The sequence below is a fragment of the Phalacrocorax aristotelis genome, chromosome 1 (assembly GCF_949628215.1).
Source record: "Phalacrocorax aristotelis chromosome 1, bGulAri2.1, whole genome shotgun sequence".
Classification (NCBI taxonomy): Eukaryota; Metazoa; Chordata; class Aves; order Suliformes; family Phalacrocoracidae; genus Phalacrocorax; species Phalacrocorax aristotelis.
Window position 1 is genome coordinate 68,464,514 of NC_134276.1, and position 20,156 is coordinate 68,484,669.

The 20,156-nt window shown below is 37.1% G+C and overlaps 1 protein-coding gene across 6 annotated transcripts in view; it reads right to left on the minus strand.

The window, feature by feature from the left end:
- CCDC138 (coiled-coil domain containing 138) overlaps positions 1-20,156 on the minus strand; it is a 37,904-nt gene that overhangs the window by 15,891 nt on the left and 1,857 nt on the right. For 3 of the 6 annotated variants that reach the window (XM_075091993.1, XM_075092013.1, XM_075092023.1), the window contains 11 exons: positions 18,699-18,759; positions 17,911-18,049; positions 17,049-17,164; positions 13,835-14,019; positions 12,644-12,802; positions 9,034-9,153; positions 7,531-7,608; positions 7,341-7,451; positions 4,834-4,995; positions 3,891-4,007; positions 2,590-2,779 (listed from right to left, as the gene is read on the minus strand). In XM_075091993.1, the coding sequence (XP_074948094.1) occupies positions 2,590-2,779; positions 3,891-4,007; positions 4,834-4,995; positions 7,341-7,451; positions 7,531-7,608; positions 9,034-9,153; positions 12,644-12,802; positions 13,835-14,019; positions 17,049-17,164; positions 17,911-18,049; positions 18,699-18,759 (1,438 nt within the window). Of the gene's footprint in view, positions 1-2,589; positions 2,780-3,890; positions 4,008-4,833; positions 4,996-7,340; positions 7,452-7,525; positions 7,609-9,033; positions 9,154-12,643; positions 12,803-13,834; positions 14,020-17,048; positions 17,165-17,910; positions 18,050-18,698; positions 18,760-20,156 lie in introns of all 6 variants that reach the window. The other 3 variants (XM_075092034.1, XM_075092042.1, XM_075092003.1) reach the window with 2 other exon arrangements.

Consider the following 20,156-nt stretch of genomic DNA (forward strand, 5'->3'; position numbering starts at 1 on the left):
AATATAAATACTGCACATGTCAGTTAAGCATAACGACTATGTAATTTTCTTAACCATCTAATCCAGAAGGGTGACTTCCCTGAATAAGAACATTGTTCGTTACCTATGGATTTAAAATCTTTGGCCTCCCTGATTAGTGTCAGTCAGGGTGCCAGAGATTGCAGCAATTTTGTGACGTGGATCTCGCCTTTCTAAGAAATGGCCCAAAATTCATAACATGTTTCATGCAAGGGACTGAAGAAAGTCGGATTTCAAAGTAGGCATCTGATTCTGACACTCTGGCATGTTTTTTCAGTATTACCTTGAAAATTAACATCTCTGTAACCTGTCTCCATTTCTTTGTGTTACTAGCAGAGGGGATGTGTTACTAGTAATGACATTTTAAAATACAAACCATTCTAAGAACAAAAGATAGCAAGAATAGAATCATGGAATAATTTAGGTTGGAACCTCCGCCCAAAGCAGGACCATGTCTGAAGTTAAATCAGAGCTATTAGTTGTAACCCCACTGATAATTATTTGCTATCAAAATGATCTGTGCTTTTAAAATGTCTTTGAAAAGGGAAAAATAAGTGGTTAGTATCACAAAGAGTTGGAAAAGGGTTATAGGTACATGCATTCTTATGCTATCCTTGTAAAGCTTATTCTTGCAGAAAGTCCCTATTATGCGGCTCCACAGCACTCCTAAGTTGCTGCAGGTAGGCAGTGATCACCCCTTACGCCTTCTCTTAATGGTATACAATTAGCGCCTTCTGCCTGACTTCCATAAAAAGGATCTGCAACACCTCTTGTTCCCTATTTCCCTTGAAAAGAGAAAAGGCTTTGTAGCTGAAGGCAGCAGCTAACAAATCAGCTGAGAGAACAGTGACTCTGTTCTTCGAGATGTATTGCACACAGGTTTTTTTTCACCCTGTCCAGACACAATCTGATTCTTGTTAACTCCTAGCGTCTGCTTTGAAACCTTTACCTTCTCCCTCTCCCATGGGCAGGGAAGACACAACTTCACCTACTTCTTTGCTAACACAAAATTATATAGGTTTTAAACCAAGAATTCTACTTTATACTACTATTACACATCATCTGCTACTGTGAAAGGCGGGAGGATCCTGGGCAACAGGGGAAAAAACCTCACAGTGAAGGGAGAGGGTCACCTTATGATACCCCCTTACATACACCGCTGATTCTTTTTGATTAACACAAGGCAGAAGCATGAGCTAAAAATGATGTAGCTATTTCAGATACAATAATATCCTAACAGGCAGTGAAGGCTGTCTGGACTACATTGCTTAAGCGGATATTCAATTTTTCTTTTCTTTAAAGAAATAAATACACAAAACAAATCAAGTCTTCATATAGTCAGAAGCTCAACTTGATAATATGTGGCAATTATATTGCATTTAGGATTCAGAGGGGGCCTATCAACTGCTGCTTTTATGCTGATGGACTCTTTTTGCATAGGTGAACAAAATTTCTTCATAGCAATCACTGAAACCATTATTGAATCAAAACAATTAAGAAAGCTAATGATAGAAGTCAAAATAAGATATTCTTTTGGATTACTCATCAAATCTGCAGATTTACAAATTAAGAACCTTCAAACATAATTCAGAGTAAGTACTACTGTTGAAGTTTGCAAAGAAGTGAAATATAAATTGTAAATAGCTAAGAACTTGTTTAAATGACCAACGTTAATCTGTAAGTTAGTTTTAAAATATCTCTGTAAATCAGATTGATTGAAGGTTTTTCTTCTCTGGGTTCTGACAGAAAAGTGTACACCAACTGCTATGTCAAAAGGATAAGGAAGGAAATAATTAAAAATCTGAGCCTGTGCGCCTCTTCTCATAGTGTATTCAACACTCAGAGTTCAGAAGAAACAGTCCATCTTTGTCATAGCTTTAAATAAAATGTTTTAGCTTTTGCAGATCATATCTGTTTTCAGATAACTTAGTAATAACTTAATAATAACCTTAGACCAATGGACAAAGCAATTGCAGGACATATAGTGTACCAAATTCAATCCAGCAATTATAATCCACTACACAAGTTGCTTTCTCTACGTGACTAGAGGTACATCAGAAACACGTATGAACATCAGATTTCTCTATAAAGATAAATTCAGTGAAGTTGTAACTATGTCAGAAAACAAACACTTGACACTGTAGCTGATCTGCCTTTTGGGACAGGTAAACAACCTACTAGCTTAAACAGGACAGTGAAATTCTAGAACTGTGCAAAATCTGCTACTTATTTCAGTTTATAAAAGAGCAACTAGCTATGCCATTCCGTGCAGTAGAGATCTTGGCAATCCAACCCCTGCTGTAGTGACAGTTTTAAAGAGCTACAAACATCTCTTTTCCCCTTCTTCAGAAATGCCAAGCTGCCTGACAAGAGGTTGTCCTACTAAAAGGAACACACAAATTCCAGTATGAAATGAATAATAGCAAGATTTGCACTTGACCAACATATTTTGCTTCACAAGGTAGCAAAATTCAAGTAAAAACTTTTCACTAATAAAGAGTAATAGACGCTACAGTATCACTGAAATGTTTTTGTCCACAAATAAATAAATTTTAAAGAATCAACACTTACCTTGTGTCACTGTTTTAAGCACAATTAAAGTTGACAGAAACCTCAAAGGCATATAGGAACTCTTAAAGAAAGCTGCCGATTTTGATTTACTCTCTGTAGACTGTTCAGAACTATGTGGGTTTCCCTTACTTACTATGCCTTTGAAAATATCTTTGCCAAGTCTCCTCATTGTTGATGTCATTGTGGCATGCTGTTTCAAACAATGCACACAGTCAGTGTAAACACTAAAACACATGAAAATCCTGTGTACTATATAGAGTTACATATGTTCGCCTAGCGATTATATATTAAATAGCAAATGGTTTGACCATGTATAATCTGTACAGGAGATACTACTTTGTCTTCCAAAAGCAGTTGAACAACATTATCACAGCACCTTATCAGCAGGTATTTCACAAAGAGATTAGTTAGTGAGGGCCTGTGATATGCTGACATTATTTAAGTTGCCTCTGGTTCCAGAACAAGCTCAGTTTCAGTCAACTCTATTTTGTAAGGCTGCCTGAAGTTATATCCTGTAAAACCATTTACGGAATCAAGGTCTAAACCTGAACTTTAAGAACACTGTACAGGTAAGATCTATTGGACTTTTCATCACAAACTATATAGAAATACGACTTCAGAATCAAACTTCACAATATGCTCATTTAAAGTGTAATTAGCACTAAAACCAACGGCTTACTATTCTATTGAATTTAAATTCAAGATATTTACACAGTTTCCTACCTTTTGCTTTAGGAAAAGCACTAGTGACAGCACTATGCACTATACTTAGTCTTTACAGTACGGCTACTGTGTTTTTCTTTATTATACTGCTAAATATTTCTTATTGCAGTCTAGTCAAAGGGAGTAAGGAATGTCTTGTGGTTAGACACTGAGCAAAGAACAGAAAAGAATCAAAATCCCTTTGCTGCTTTGCCACACACATCAAATTCAACAAATCTCATGCATAAAGTGCACCTAAAAATTTGCCTTTTCTAGTGCAAACATTTTGTAAATACATATGTAAAAATATAATTTCTGAGATGCTTAGACACCACAACAGAGATCACTTACTTATGAAAATTATGTTTAGATACACAATGCAAAATTTAAAATTAACTTGAAAAAGAATTTTTTTTCATCTGCGATGTATTTGTGGTCAACACTATGCATTTATGCCTTGCAAAGACAGCAGAGTTTCTTTTATATATACTACCTGAAAACATCCACTTTCCATATGTACTTAAAACACAAAATCCATTAATATCTTCTGGGAATTAGTTTTTAAAAAAAACATACTGCAAGAGGACTACTTGTTTTACCTGAATACCACTGTCTAGCTGTCTTATAGACCAGTAAATAAATTTAATCACAGGCATATGTAGTTTAGGATTCAAAAATGGCATCCACTGGAGTTGCTCAGTAGCTATAGGCAAAAGCTGTAAAAAATACAGAAAAGTAAAATTACACACAGTGTGTGAAACTACCGTGCTAACCATAAATGAAGAACAAACAGACAAAACTCCCAACTTCCTCTTGGAGTTTAACAGATTACATATGCAAATACTCACTCAGCAGATCCACTACAGGTAACAGAATTATACGCATACACAGATTTTCAATTTTACAGAGGTCTGCATGCAAAAGTGGAGATACACCATGTGAACTCAATCTCAGTAAATCCAAACCTAATGGCTACAAATATTTAATATAATGAAGAAAAACAGTAAAAGAAGACTTTCTGAACACCTCACTGATTTCCAAACCTTGGTATCCCCAGAAAGAAAAAAACACAATGTGTTAAAGGTATCGCATAGTATCACCTTTTATCAGTCATAAATCAAAACTTTAATATCTAATATAGGCATCAAAACATTTTAAAATTAGACAAATATTTTAAATTAGACATGTTAATCTCCTTAGAAGAAAGGAACTATGCACAGTATTACACATAAAACACAAGAAAAATTACTAACTGACAGAAGTGACTTGAAATAAAATGCTGAAATTCTCAAGTTGAGACTGAACACTACTCTTTTACTTAAAAATGACCTGTATGCTTTACAAATGACAAATTATCTATTATATCTCACTGATGGAATTAGTACTGACTTATCAAAAGGGATTTTGTTTTAATTACTGTATCCATAGTGTGTATAAAACAGGCTGACCTGTTACAGTCTCAAAATCATTTTATTAAATGATTTGTAAATCTTGTAAATCCAAAAACATATTAAGACAAGCAAACAATCCAAACTCCTTTACCTTCATACACCTTTCCTGGGTGCTGTTTTTTTTGGAGGTCTGGGTAACCTGAAGTTTATGACTGTCCTCTCTTTCTTGTATTTTTATTTTGCTAAGGTGCTGGTCTGAGATCCAATCCATTAGAAAAGTTAAGAGCTCATAAACTTGTGAATTCAGTGGTAGCTGCAATACATCCACAACATCAGATATTTCAGCTTTCAAGTTACTGATTTTTCTAAGCCAAAATAGTAACAGACTGAAATATATGAGAGTATGTAAGTTCAGAAATATTATGCATAATTTAAAGGATGCTAAGTATATGCCTGATAAAATCTGGGAGGTAAGTTACTGCATTGGGAGCTTGTGGAAAACGTTCTATTCGAGGAAGTAGTGATCTTGAACAAGCCATGTCTGCTCTGTTGGGTCCGGTACCGAGAGTTTGAGAAGCCTATAATGTTATTAATATAATCTGTAACTTATAATATCTCTGGGAAAGGTCAATTGTACGTGGATCAAGGCATGGAAGGTGGCAAACCTGACTGGGAGATCACTGTACATTGAGAAGTCAGAGATCCACATCACAGTTAACCTGAGCAGGCGCAACCTGTGCTGTGCTGCACAGATTAATCAAATGAACAGTTTATCGTGTGCTTGGCTGCAGGATAAACTCAGCCAGCTCACTGTAATGGGAACCTACAGACAGCTCGCACTTGGTACTAGTGATCACGCCTCCTGGCTAGCCATGCCTTTGTCTAAAAGGGCAACAAGAAGTTGTCCTGTGAACGTCCTTCATGAATAGAGTTGTTTTCGTGTAAGAAAACTATATAATAGCTTCAATGACCAGATAGGAGGAGCTTTTCTCCACGGACAGGACCTGCTCAGCATGCCCTGGGAAAAATCCACCTGGGCTCAATCTGGTGCTGCACAAACACAAGATTCCCAGCACCTGAAGGGACATAAGATTTACTCACTATCTGTATTCCTCTTTGTATTTTGTCTTATTAGAACAGCTATTTCATTAAGCCATTTTTCATCAGGCCTTTCTTACAGAGATCCAGAAAGAACCCTGCATCGCTTCTCTCTCTCTCATACTTCACTCCCCTCCCCACTGCAGAATAGGTACTCTTTGTGATGGTTTCTGGGTATGAAAAAATACACACATAATTTGTTTTGCACTTAGACAAATGGTTATAAAAGGCCTGGGAAAAGATATTAACATGCAGAATCACTCAATTTTACAATTCTGGCCAAATGAATTAAAGGAGAAAGCAAATCTTTAATGTTCTTTGCATGTGGAAATCCTCATTTCAATGCACCAGGCTTCTACGCTAGACCATACAATCCACTGTTGTTAAAATTTAACTGGGCAACTAGCATTGTTAGAAAAAGAACAAAGACTTCATGAAATTGCCATTCTGTCCCTGTACTATGCTGCAGTGAAATACTCTATGAAAGATACCCAGAAGTACCTGAAGACAAGCTGCACGAACACTTCTCTAAAGACTTCAAAAGCTTTCTTGCATCTACCTTGAGATAACTGTTTTCCTCTTCATTCAGAACTATAACTACTGATACTGTTTATATTTCACTTGCAACCAAACTACACTAAAACCTATGTAAACAGAGAAATATGTTGGCTATATGTAGAACAGCACAGTTTTAAGGCATCTGATGCAATTAAGTGGTGAATAATCACAAAAAGAACTTTCAGTGATTATAGAAATCACTAAAAGAAAATTAAGTGAATAACCACAATAAACATATCACAAGAAGAAAGGAAAGTGAATAATAACAAAAAAAGCAACAAAAAAGGTGTAAATATCTCCTTCCAATTTCACAGTTTAGCCTCTAGCTGAAGAAAATCATTACTAGCTGGGAGATGTTGGCAGAGTACTACCAGAGGATTTGCTACTAAATGGAACAACATGGAGAAGAAAAGCATTTCATTAAGTGATGTAAGAAGATATTTTAAGGAGAACAAGGTGATTGTTTTGGACTGTGTACGAACACTGCATTTATTCTCTTTCCCTCATTAAACTCTACTTCTCAAAAAAAAATAACTAGTACCATCACATCTGGCTTACAAAATTATAATTTTTATCTGATACCTCTGACTGACTACTTTTTAGCCAGCGGTATTCCTAAGAGCAGTGTTGTAATATAGCAGCAACCAGAAAGTGAAAGACACAGTGAAAGAAGCCAGTTACAGTGTAAGCAGGTTATAATTTTAATTGACAGATGAAAGATGACTTGACAGGAAAAGAAAAACATACCATATCAATAAAAGTACATACATACATTATATACACACACAATATGAAATCCAACAGACATTTTTAGCAACAAGCTTAATTCTCTCTTAACTGCCTGTTTTCCCAATATAATCTGTATCTTTCCTTACTGTAACTAATTCACTCAAAAAATAAATAAAATTGGAAGTTAAATTTTCTAATATCTAGCAGACACACTGAGAATGTTCCACTGCCTAATGTCTTTAGAACAAATCTTTCATTTTGCCCAATTCTTACCTTAGCAATTTTTGATGTTACAATCACTTTTTCCTGCTTGACAGGTTTACTTTTTTGCAACACTTGACATGTATCCTTAGACTTCCGTACCATTAAAAATTCATGCTTCCTCTACAACAAAATGTAACAATGAATTATATTTCTCTTGCTACTTATAAAAGAAGCAGGTACATGTAAGAACAAACCTTACTTGTAGATTCTCTAAACGAGCTTGTACTTTTCTTGCTTGACCTTCCAACTTCTTGTTCAGCTCAGTTACATCACTTAACTGAAAGAATCAGAAAATATTCAAGTATCTGTAAACTCAAAACTTACTTCTTGACTTAATTATCACAGTGAAATAATTGATGTGGTTGCTGAGCAGCTAAATTGTTTAAGTTCAAGTTTTCTCTTCTGAGCATGTAAAGTGATAGAAACAAAATCATTACCCATCTCCTCAACATATCACAGAATCACAGACTTGTTGAGGTTGGCAGGTTCCTCTGGAGGTCATCTGGTCCAACCCCCCAGCTCAAGTAGGACCACTGAGAGTTGGCTGCCCAGGACCATGTCCAGATGGCTTTCGAATATGTCCAAGGTGGGAGACTCTACCACCTCCCCGGGCAACCTACTGCAGGATAAATAAGACAGCAGTAGCTCGTTGTTGACCTGCAGCCCAACCTTTCTGTTTGCAGAGGAAGAATAAGCACTACAGTGCCTCTCTGGATATACAGGCACTATGCATTTGATTACTTTTCATGAATAAGTGACATAAAAATGGAGTGCACATTTCAAGAATGGTCCAACAGTCTTGTTAACGAGGAAGGTGAAAGTTTTCTTCTCTGCAGAATGAAACAGTTACGGACCATGCTACAGAACCAGTTTGCTTTCTAAGAAAGGATGAGAGAAACTGTAACTTCCATTTAAATATAAGAAACATGCTTTATGCATACAACAATGAACAGCGTGGTTTTCGTGGAAGCCCTCAGTTTGCAAAGAAATGCAAAGATTTTATAGCGAGGGGAAATAAAGAGGCAGACGGGCTGCACCAGAACCATCAACATTCTAGGAGTTAGGTCTGACCTCCTTTAAGAGAATAAGGCTCTAGTATAGATTTTTATTGTACTCAGACTTCAGAGCTGTAATTCATTCACTGAATAAACAATGGTTGAATAGTTTAGGTAGCAATTTGCACGTCAGCATTTTAAGTCAGACTTAACAGTCAAGTGAGATGAAAATTCTTACTCCCTCTATTACATGAACCATTGTCTCAGTTTAAGAACTGAGAAAACACTGCCTGAATTAACATTTGTAAAAATAACTGAAAACACTGAGCAAACATGAAGTTAGAAATACACATTCTACTTTTTATTTAATAGGAACAGCAGAGCAATTCAGCACAGGCTGGATTCTTTTGTGTTAAAAATACTTTCTATCCACTCTTAGTTTGCTTAGGAGGACATGGATTTGTGCCTCCTAATGATTAGCTGTTGCTGGTGGGTCAGAGGAGTAAGTCTAACTTTTTCTGTAATGTACAAGATCAGAGAGGCTAAATTTCAAGTACTAGAAAAAGGGTGTGGGAAGTATTTTCAGTCATTCATAAAATTCTTGTCTTACAGAAACAAAAAATCAGCAATTTTGCAAACTTAAGCTGTTCAAGTATTTAAAATTGTTAACTGTAAAAGTATTGATAACAGGAAATAGCTAATTTTACCTGTTTTCTTAAAGAGTCATTCATTTCCTTCAAGGTGTCAAATGATGACTTCAGCCTTCTATTTTCTTTAGTTATTTCCCTCAAGGCTTCTGTCAGCTGTTTAACTTCTGCCTCATGTTGCTATAGAAATATCAAATTTTAAAACATGATTTACAAGACATGATTTTAGAAATAAATTCTAAGCCAAGTTCATTTTAGTGTTAAAATAATAGGACAACTTTCAAAGATCAAGTTTGTAATTCTGCGTGGCCAAATTTGCACGTTCAACAAGTAGTGAGAAAAACAGCATCCTGCATATTAAGAAGAATCTATAAAGAAACTGAGAGCAACGTGCACAGCCAATTGCTCTTATTCTTTCCAGATTCTAACCAAACCAGACTATATCGATATGTGCATCTCTCAGATAAGTCAAATGTGGGAAAGGTTTGTGAACGAAAACCAATGACAGAGCTTTTATTTGACGCTTATTCATCCATATAATTACAAATAATTGTGATTCTGTTTTGCAGCAACTTTTGAGGTTTCAACTAGTTTTTCTGGCTTTGCTCACTCTGAATCATGCAGAGCAAGAAACTAATCCTATGACTCTTAGGCTAGTGCTGTGGTTTACAGCACAAGCATATGAGTTGCTAACTGCAACCTGCATATCCGCTCTTATTCTTCTCATTCCCCTGGATCTTATTTTAGATCTAATCTTCTCTGGACACCAGTGTATCTGGTGTACCTCAGATCTGAAAAAACAGCAAAGTTTTATTTTACTGAAAATATTCCTGCCATATATACTTGCTACCTTTCATTTCTCCCCTTCTATGAATTCACTATTCTGCGTCCATTCACCCACTCATTCTCTACTTTTCCATTTTCAGTCATATCCTCTCTTCCTACATGTGCAGAAGTTTCTACACGTGTAGAAGGTTTAAAGGAAAGAAGCCCTGAAGAGATCCTCTATTATGGGTCCCTTCAAACTTGAGATATTCTATGTTTCTATATTTCTGCTTGGAAGCATAGTAACTTCCATTCCAGCTATACAGAAAAACCATCTACAATTCTTTTTTTCCCAACTGCCACTCTTTTTCAGTCAGTAGGATCAAAATAGCTGTGGGCAGGACATTCTTGCCTAAAGCACCTACCCACACTTGGCTAAGATGACATGAAATGACAGATCCCCTTTTCATACCAATAAACATGCAGGTGCTGCCAACATATGACTAAGTGCACCTATTACATCACATGGAATGTTCCACTTCCATTTTCTACATACACAGTTAAGAGCTTTATCTGAAGTTCAATAGCTCTAGGAAGAATCAGTAGAGAATTATTAATCTGAAAGTAGAACCAACTCAGTTGTTAAGCCATAGGGTTGTAGGTGATGCCAGGATGTCTAAGCCACCCACTCCACTTCCATAAGCAAATCAGGCGATGTCATCCTTATCTTAACTAGCTATATCATTTCACTCCAGCAGACGTTTGGCTAGTCTGTTCTTAAGTCCTCCAATACTGGAAACACTGTAGTCTTACCAATCTACTTGTCCCTGTGCTTAACTATTTTTGTTTAGATCTAGTTTTTCCTAATACTTAACCTAATTTTCCCTTACTACTACTATTACTTCTCCTATCACAGACACGAAAAAAATATCAGTTTCTTCCTCTTTGTCACAGCCTTTTACGTAGCTGAAGCTTGGCATGTTAACCCTCAATTCTTTTGGTATGTTGAACCCATGCAACTGCTCATCATCCTCTTTCTGCAGCTGATATTTCTATTCAAGTCCAATACTGTACACGCACACCTTCTGAAAAGTATAATGGCTTTTTTCAGACCTACCGTATCTTCAATTTGTCAAGATCAACTTTAATCCTAATATTCTTTCTCAGTATGCTTGAAATTCCCCCTCACTTGCTGTTTTCTTCAAATGTAATAAATGTGCTCTTTCTCACCATCAAACTTCTTATTGAAAATACTGAATAATACTGGACTGAAAAGATATTCCAGTATCCACTATGTACATCCCTTCAACTTTACTGTGAACTACTGTCTCACTACAGCTTTACGCCAACTGCATTATGTCTATGTTACACTTTCCTAATATGACTATGAAAATGTCATGAAAGCCTGTATAAAAAATTTCTCATTAAGTCCAGACATAAATATAACTATTATGCCTCTGTAAGCATGCCCATTACCTTGTTGTAGTGGAGATGAGACCGATTTGACAATTTATGATTAACATACACTAGTAGTTATTTACTGCATTTTTTTCTGCATTGTGCTTCCTAGGGTTTGTTCATAGCTTGTTTCAGGATTTACTTCTTTTGAGAACTGCCATTAAGTTGATGGTTGTACAACTCTTTCCCTTTTGAAAAGAAAGGCACATTTTTTTAGCCTTCTAATACTCCATGTGACCTCCACAAATGTTCACAGTTAATCACTAATTTTTCCTAGGTTTTCATCGGTCAGTTCTCTAACTGGTGTAACAGCCAGAAGCCCAGAAGATTTGCAACATCGAAACTAACACCTTAACCTCTTCCTTCCCTGTTCAAAAGCTGAGGTCCCACTCCTCTGACACCCTTTTCCACTTTTTAACATGTAGTCTATCCTCCCCTCAACAGCTTGTGGGAAAGGTTTATCTGCACACTTCAAATAAATTTAATTTCTCTGCTTATGTTTTTGACACTGAGTACATCTATTTAAGGACTTCTCTTGGTGATCTTCTGGATAATAACCAAAACTTCTCACAAGACCTAAATTCAATAGCAAATACCCACAAGAACAGTGTTGTTGAACACATTTATCTGTTGTTGAAATCATACCATTTCATTTCCTCCCACACCCCCGAAGTTAGGTCGATCTTTTCTTTCTTTGAACTTTTTGAGTGTTTTTCTGCTAATATTCTCTGCAATATTAATTATTATGTCAGACTGCATATATCTGCATTATTGTTATAAGATCTCATAGTGTGTTAAAGCCTTCCCAAGGAAATCTACTTCCACTACAGTTAACGCAAAGATACTATCTCACTGTCCACAGTGAGATAAGTTTCGCATCCTGCATTCATGTGAGGGCTATGCAATGCTACTAAACACACCTAATGCATCCCAAGAAGAACCTAGAATTATACCTTGCTGGTAAATGTTCATATATTTGCCCTGATTCCCTGAACATGATCTGTTACCTACTGCCAGAGGCACAGAGTATAAGACTGGTGGTGTTGCTGGCCAAGATGAAGAGAGACTTTTGAGTTACATGGTCTGTTGGCTGCTATGGAAGTAATCACAGATGCGAATGCATTGATAGAACAGATAGACATCAATTTTTTCTCTAAAACCAGTCACATAGTTTTTGCTATTTTAGAAATAAGTTACCTTTCTTTTGTGAATTGTAACAGTAAAACGTACCTACACATCAGACAACTAAATGCACCATTCTGGAACAGAACCCATACAAAAACCCTATCCATATTGTTTCATACTTTTTATGTAAGTCTTTCATTTGGGGATTTCAAGCACTTTAAAGAAATAAGCATTATATCCAGGAAACATGATGACTTAAGATAACTGTGAATGAGTTAAATGGCATGCAGAGCAATAAACATCATTAAATACATTACAGCACCTCTTTCATAATTCCAAATTTTGTGTGAACTTCTTCCTCAACATCTCTTATTTTAGCCAAAGCTGCTTCATGTCTAAAAAGCAACGCTTCTCGCTCTGTTAGAAAATGCTCTCGTTTCTGGAGTTGCAGAGCATACTCCTGCTGTGCTGAACTTTCTCTCTGTATCAAGAAAACAAATGTTGAAACAGCTTTAAAATCCATTAAATTATCACAATTTATACTGCATTTGAACTTTCTCTCCCAGAGATATGCTTAGCTTTTTGTAAAATTATACAGTGTTGCACAGTGGGTTACTAATTAAAAGGATCTTGATGGACATCTACAATCAGTTTCCCCACACATTACCCCAAATTATTTCTATGTGCAGCAGGATGGCTTGGCCTCTCAAAATACAAAATTCAACTCTACATGCTTGTTCAAGTACAAATTAAACTTAGGCTTTTGCTTCCGGAAGTTTTGGATAATGGTATTAACTGTAAGAAAAACAGCATCTGATGCAACTGCCTATCCTGAACACTAGATTAACTATATCATTTCTTCAATTAGTGGGAAGCATCCTTGAAAAAGTAGTGAGGAAAAAAAGAAATACAAAATTGTTTTGCAAAAGACAGTCCTGGCAGGGAATCTTGCAGAAGCATGGGAACTATTACAGAATAAAACCATATAGGAGGTTCTTCTGTTAGTGGCATGAGCCTACTAGGGGATGAATGTTGGGATTCCCCAGCAGCAGAAACATAAAAATAAGGCAAGATGGAGGGTTTCTGCAGGAGGCCATGAAGGCAAGCACTCTTGAATGGCTGGAGACGGGAGAATAGTTTCAGATGCTCTCAGGAGAAGCAATGGTTGCAGGCATTTCCCTCCATGCCCACAAGACACTCCTCTTGGATGTGGAGGTACTGTGTTCAAGCTCCCTCATGCTGAATTTTATCCAGTCTACGCACTATGCAAGTCAAAGCACCACTACCAAATCAGTGAACTAATTTAGGGGAAAAGGCGTATGATGACAGAGTTTTAGCGTGTAATTGTGATTAGTATAACTAACAGTAATATGTAATAGTTTTTGGATATAAATAATTTTTAGTATATAAGTAATAGTGATTTAGTATGTAAGTAATTTCTGAATTCTCCGTCAAAAGTGAGAATCTTCATAATACTACTCAACAAAATTTTTAAGGCAATTCCAGTTCCTACCTGGAGCTTCTGATGTATGACAAATAATTCATCATAAATTTGACCGATGTGGGGTGGTATTAAGTCTTGACTATTGCATGCTCGAGCATCAGTTCCACTCACAATTTTCCTTACGAAACCATAGGTAATATTTTGGTCACTATTTTCTCGTGTATTTGCAGCCAAATGGGATGCTAAGGTGCTGCCTATGGAAAGGAAAAACCCATTTTCTATTAAAAAATTAGTCCTAGATAAATAATGATGATTGTTGTTCCAAAACATCAAAAAATTATTTTAGGCATCTAGAGCGACAAATATAGAGCAGGAGGTAAAGAGAAACTAATCTCCTAAAGAATTATGGAGATGTGCTCAAAGCTGTGTTCCATGACCTGTTTGAATTGATCAGTGATTGACAAAGTTTTCTAAGTAAAACTATGTCCTCTGCTTCAACAAAGAAAACCCATAGAAATCCATATGAAATCTATGCATAGACTGAATCATAACATAGTCAAAATCTCCAATTATTTTTGTAAGGGCTTCAGGCAAGTGATTCATTGTTGATTAGACCTTGGTCTGACATCTAAGTTAACAGAACAAGGCTTAAGAAACTACTGGACATGCCATGAGAAACGGCTAGACGTGACAGATTACAGTGCAAGAAGCTGATGAAAGTTGCAAACAGCACAGTGAGAAATGGCTGGATTTCAGAAATAGTCAAATGGCCAAAATCCACTGATAACTGAAGAGAAGTATTGGGATCTTTGGGGGAGAGACATCTTGCAAGGCCGACTGCACCTAGGCACCACATCAGGCCAAGATTACCTAGGTGATAGTATCAGAAATACTGGGTACTGCGCTTGTTTTGGCTGTAATGGAGTTAATTTTCCTCATAGTAGCTGGTATGGGGGCTGTGTTTTGGATTTGTGACCAAAACCAGTGTTGATAACAGAGAGATATTTTAGTTACTGCCGAGCAGTGCTTGCACAGTGTCAAGGCCTTTTCTGTTTCCCACACTGCCCCAGCGAGCAGGCTGGGGGTGCAGGAGGAGTTGGGAGGGGACACAGCCGGGACAGCTGACCCCAACTGATGAAAGGGATATCCCACAGCACAGCACATCGTGCTCAGTAATAAAAGCTGGGGGACCAAAGAGGAGGGGCAGACTTTCAGAGTTGTGGCATTAGTCTTTCCAATTAACCATTACACGTGATGGAGCCCTGCTTTCCTGGGGATGGCTGAACACCTGCCTGCCATGGGAAGCGGTGAATGAATTCCTTGTTCTGCTTTGCTTGCATGTACAGCTTTTGCTTTACCTATTAAAGTATCTTTATCTCACTTTTACCTTTCTGATTCTCTCCCTTCATACTGGGGCGGGGGGAGAGTAAGCAAGCAGCTGTGTGGGGCTAAGCTGCCTGTGGGCAGATACAACAGATACAGATTTAGCAAAACTCAGACCAGTAAGGAAAAAGTAATTAGGGATAGACTATGTAGCAGGCAGCTAGGGGAGAGACAAGAAGGATAATGAGAAGGAGCATCAAGAAACAGGAAAAAGGTTACTAGATAAGCAAATGATGTAATCAGGGCTAACTGGTGAAATGCATCAGGCAGCCCTGTAGTTGATTACCCACCACAGCTGCAGGAGGACAATAAACCAAACCTGTTGTTCTGCCACAGTGTGTCTGCTTCAGGGGTGAAGGAGGAGAGCATAACTAGTACAATGTCACATAAATCATAACAGAAAAGAAAGGGAAAACAAACCAGAAAGAAAAGTAGTCATATCTGAAACAAATGTGATATTTATCAGAGTTCTGCATTTATTTTGCCTTTGATCCCAAATACTGTAAACTATGCATTTTTCCTGTGTATAATTAAACTTTTTTGTTTGTTTTTCTTTTCAGAAAGAATGTGTTTTCAAAAAGCAGTTCTTATACTCTCCCCACCCATTTAATACAACTCTTGGTGAGAGTCTATTAGAGTTCCACTGATCTGTTCCGCCTGGCTTCTGAGATTCCTTTTCACCCCTTCAAGGTTGACTGGCTGGCTGTGTCTCCACTTTCAGATGATACCTGATATTGGCTTCAAAAGAACATACGGCCTCCTCTAATCGGAGCAACATAGCTAAGTTTTGAAATACTTGGAATACTTCAGGAATAAGACATTCTTAGAACTTGTTGTATATGATTAGATGGAAGGGAGTCTGGAGACACTGTATCCTTGAATAGAATAAACAAGGAAGATGTGCTAGAATAAGCTAGTTCAGTATCAGTAAGAATTGTGTAACCAAGCCAAAAACAAACTGAGAATGCCCAGAGTTCAACCAGTGGACATGGTAAGGAAGACTACCAATGACCACCAGAGGACCCTGGAAGACCACAAAAAGAAAGTGAATAAGTACATTTACATATATTAATGAGTTCCAAGAATAGTATGAATATGATAGCAATTTCCTAGAAATCTAATGAATATGTATATTTTGATTGCATATAACTCCTGCAGTAGAGCAACTTGGTGCACACGCTAGGTGGAGTGATCCCCTGTGTGCCTGGCGCTGCAACAAAGAATGCCTGCTTTCTAAAACTATAAATTGAGTTTTGGAGGATTCTTATATTTGCTGACTTACAGTATGACAGATACAGTTTAGGAAGAATAAATGAATGTCCTTCGAAACCTAAAACCTCCACAAGAGACAGAGCTACACTGATTCAAACACTTCTCCAATTGTGGCAGCATTTTCAAACATTTGCAGCGGATTAATGCCATCTGGCCCCTGCTACAATCTTCCAGTTAGAATTTCCTGAGTTAACTGAACAACGGATAACACTCTCTCTCTACCCAGTGACAGTTTTCAATCCTTAAACCCGCATAAGACATGACTTAACAGAGTTGTAGTATTTGTTAATGCTGCTAGCTACTTAAAACAAAACAAACATAAACCCTCAAACCCACCCTGTTTCTTCATTCATATTATAAAGTCACCTGGGAACCAGTTTCATAAAAGGTTGATTTTTCTTTTTAAAATGTATGTTATTATTGCATCAAGTATATCTGGACCTCCTAAACTAATTCTAAAGGAGTTACTCATACTTACATGAAAGGTTAAATCCCCAAATTAAAATACATTTTAGCTGATTATTTTATTTCTGAACTGAATAGAAATACATTTACTATAAAGTTTTTTAATTTACATGTTATACTTCACACAGGACTGTAAAAATATTTGAAATTCAATATTTATTACCTGTTTCCACATACATAGCTGTATTTTGAACTGTATCAGCTTCAGAGCAATTAATGGTCTTTTCTTCTATTTCCAGACCACTTGAATCCCAAAAAGAATCTTGCTCATCATCAAAACTAAAAAAATACAAGAAAGCAATACTTTGAAATTACTTAGTCCCTTTCTAACATACTGCATTTAGAGCATTGAGAGAAGTTTGTATAAAAATGTAAACACTTCTCAATCTAAGATTTTGATATTTGCCTGATAACAAATAGCAGAATTAAATCATTTGGATGGAAGGCATTATCACTCAGAAATTTTAAGCACAACAATTAGTAATGTTCTGACTTTAAAGTGGTAAAAATAACTTGCATTTTCATGCTGTAAGCACATGCACGTAGCAGGTAAAATCAACACTCGTCTCTCACCACCAACCACCAAATTCCAGGAAAGCAACAAATACAAACCCTCCTTTTTCATTATTTTTTCATATTTGGTATAAAGTAGCCCTTATAAAGAGATTCCTTGGCTTTTGGAACCAAATTATCTCTAAATAAACTTAAAGCTTTTCATCAGTCTGAGCTATTTGCTTCCCTCCTAGTTCAGTTTATCTCACCAGTTCAGTTTCTATCATCCCTGTATCCCATTAGCAATTCCAAAACAGATTAGATTAGAAAATGAGCAACACAATACTCATCAAGATCAGCATTCACTTTACTTCATACATCAGCCACAAACAGTTCTTTACCTAACAAGAAAACAAGAATCTTAAAACAATTTCTGGATCTGTGCAATCTGAACATGCTGTTTTCTCATGGTTTATCTGGATTATGAGAGGTAACAAATAATAAAGGAGAGCTGAAGAGAAAACACCTCTTACCAATCCCAGTCTTTAAAACTTTGTAGGAAATCACTAGAAGATCTGATGCTGTTCTCTCTTCTACTTTCAGTAAATTCTGACTCTAAAGAACATTTGGATAAAGAAATAGTTGTATATTCCAGTGAGCTGTCCATGTCACCTGGAATATATAAAACAATAATAATAATTTTATTTTGGTTTTGAGAAGCTGACATTAGGAAATCGACAAGGGCTTATTAGAAATGCTTGCCATGTAATCATGGAGGTTTAAGAACCAAAAAAAACCACTGATGCAGCCTGACAAATGAAGAATTTTGACAGCTTAAATATAGGAAGAATTATTTAGTTTTCAAACCAGGTTTGTCTTTCTGAAGTTTTACAGCATGCCTTCGTATACTAATTTTTCTGTAACTGAAACCTGATAAATACATTGTTTTACCCTGCTGTCCACACGCAGCAGCAACACGTGTTTCCCAAAGAAGCCCAAAGACTTTCTAAATATTAAATGTATATGTATCTTTAAGTTAAAGCCAAATGGATGCATTATGAGGTGGACTGCTACCAACTACTTCAAGCAGGACATAAACACAAAGGGGTTGGGAACCATTGTCCTAAAGCATCCTTTATGCTCTTCATGTAAATGTTAACATTCCCAGCCTAGCTCCCAGATATCACAACCCCCTGAACAAGAAATTCTACCTATTTAAAAGGAGAAAATCAAAACTACTTAAAATACATTTAGGAATTGTACAGTTTCAGTATATATTTTTCCCTGGAAAAGACATCAAAGCACCATTGTTTGGTATTACCTTTGTATAGTAAGGAGCTTCCACTCTGATATTTTCTATGTAATGCTCCTGAAAGGCAGTCCTACAAGAAAGCACAACACCACTGTAAGATAGTCAGAATTTTCAGGGAAAGCATATGTGGCAATTTACTTTTAACAGTTACAACATTTTGTGACAGACCTTACTACAGACTTTGAAAAGGGAAGTGTTTTTTTTAATGTGTAACTGTAAATGGCCCTCACATTAATATAAAGAGGCAAACCTATTCCCCATAGTCTAATAATGAAATATTCACAGTGTTATATGTTAAAATATTTGAGACAATACAAGACACTATGAAGACAGTGTCATAAAATAAGGGCATAAAAGTAGGATTAGGTAATCATGGAAACAGTGCCATCTATCTTTACGTCTAGACTTTTTGTGTCAAGGGTTTCCTGTTCTACTTTTTCCTACTGACTTGTAACTACATACTAAAAAGATGAATGACAGAAGTATTAGGCTACAAGCAAAATCAATTAAATGTACATCAGAAAAGATCAGACTGAAAGGAGCAATCATGATCTTAGTTGTTTCACTGCATCTCTCTGCTACCCTCTAAATGATCAACTGCTGTATTTTCTTGTACTTAAATACTGCTTTTTAATGAAATAACAAAACACACAAACAAATCTAGCATTTCCTTCCTTGCAAGCATTACACTTTAAAGTGTCAGTGATAGTTTTTCATTGATAACTGTTGAACGAGGAAGGCCAAGGCCCACTTGGAACTAAATCTGGCAAGAGATGTCGAGAGTAACAAAAGGAGCTTCTTCAAATACATCAGCAGTAAAAAGGAAGACTGTGGAAACTGTGGGCCCACTGCTGAACAAGGTGGGGGCCCTGGGGACACAGCATGCAGAGAAGGCGGAGTCACTGAATGCTGCCTTTGCTTCAGTCTTCACTGCTAAGGCGGGACCCCAGGCATCCCAGCCCCCAGAGGAGAGAGAAGAAATCTGGAGAAAGGAGGACTTCCCCTTGCTTGAGGAGGAATGGGTCAGGGATCACCTACCCAAACTGGATTCTCACAGATCCATGCACCCCAATGAGATGCACCTGTGAGTCATATGGGAGCTGGTGGATGTTCTTGCCAAGCACCTCTCCATTATCTTTGAAAGGTTGTGGAGGACATGAGTGGTGCCTGAGGACTGGAGGAAAGCCATTGTCACTCCAATCTTCAAAAAGGGCAAGAAGGAGGAACTGGGAAACTATAGGCCAGTCAGCCTCACCTCCATCCCTGGAAAGGTGATGGAGCAGTTCATCCTGGAGGTCATCTCCAGGATGTAGAGGACAAGAAGATTACCAGAAACAGTCACACGGATTCACCAAGGGAAGATCATGCTTGGTCAACGGTATCCTGGGCTGCATTAAAAGGATTGTGGCCAGCAGTTCGAGAGAGGTTATTCTCCCCCTCTGCTCCACCCCACTGAGGCAACATTTG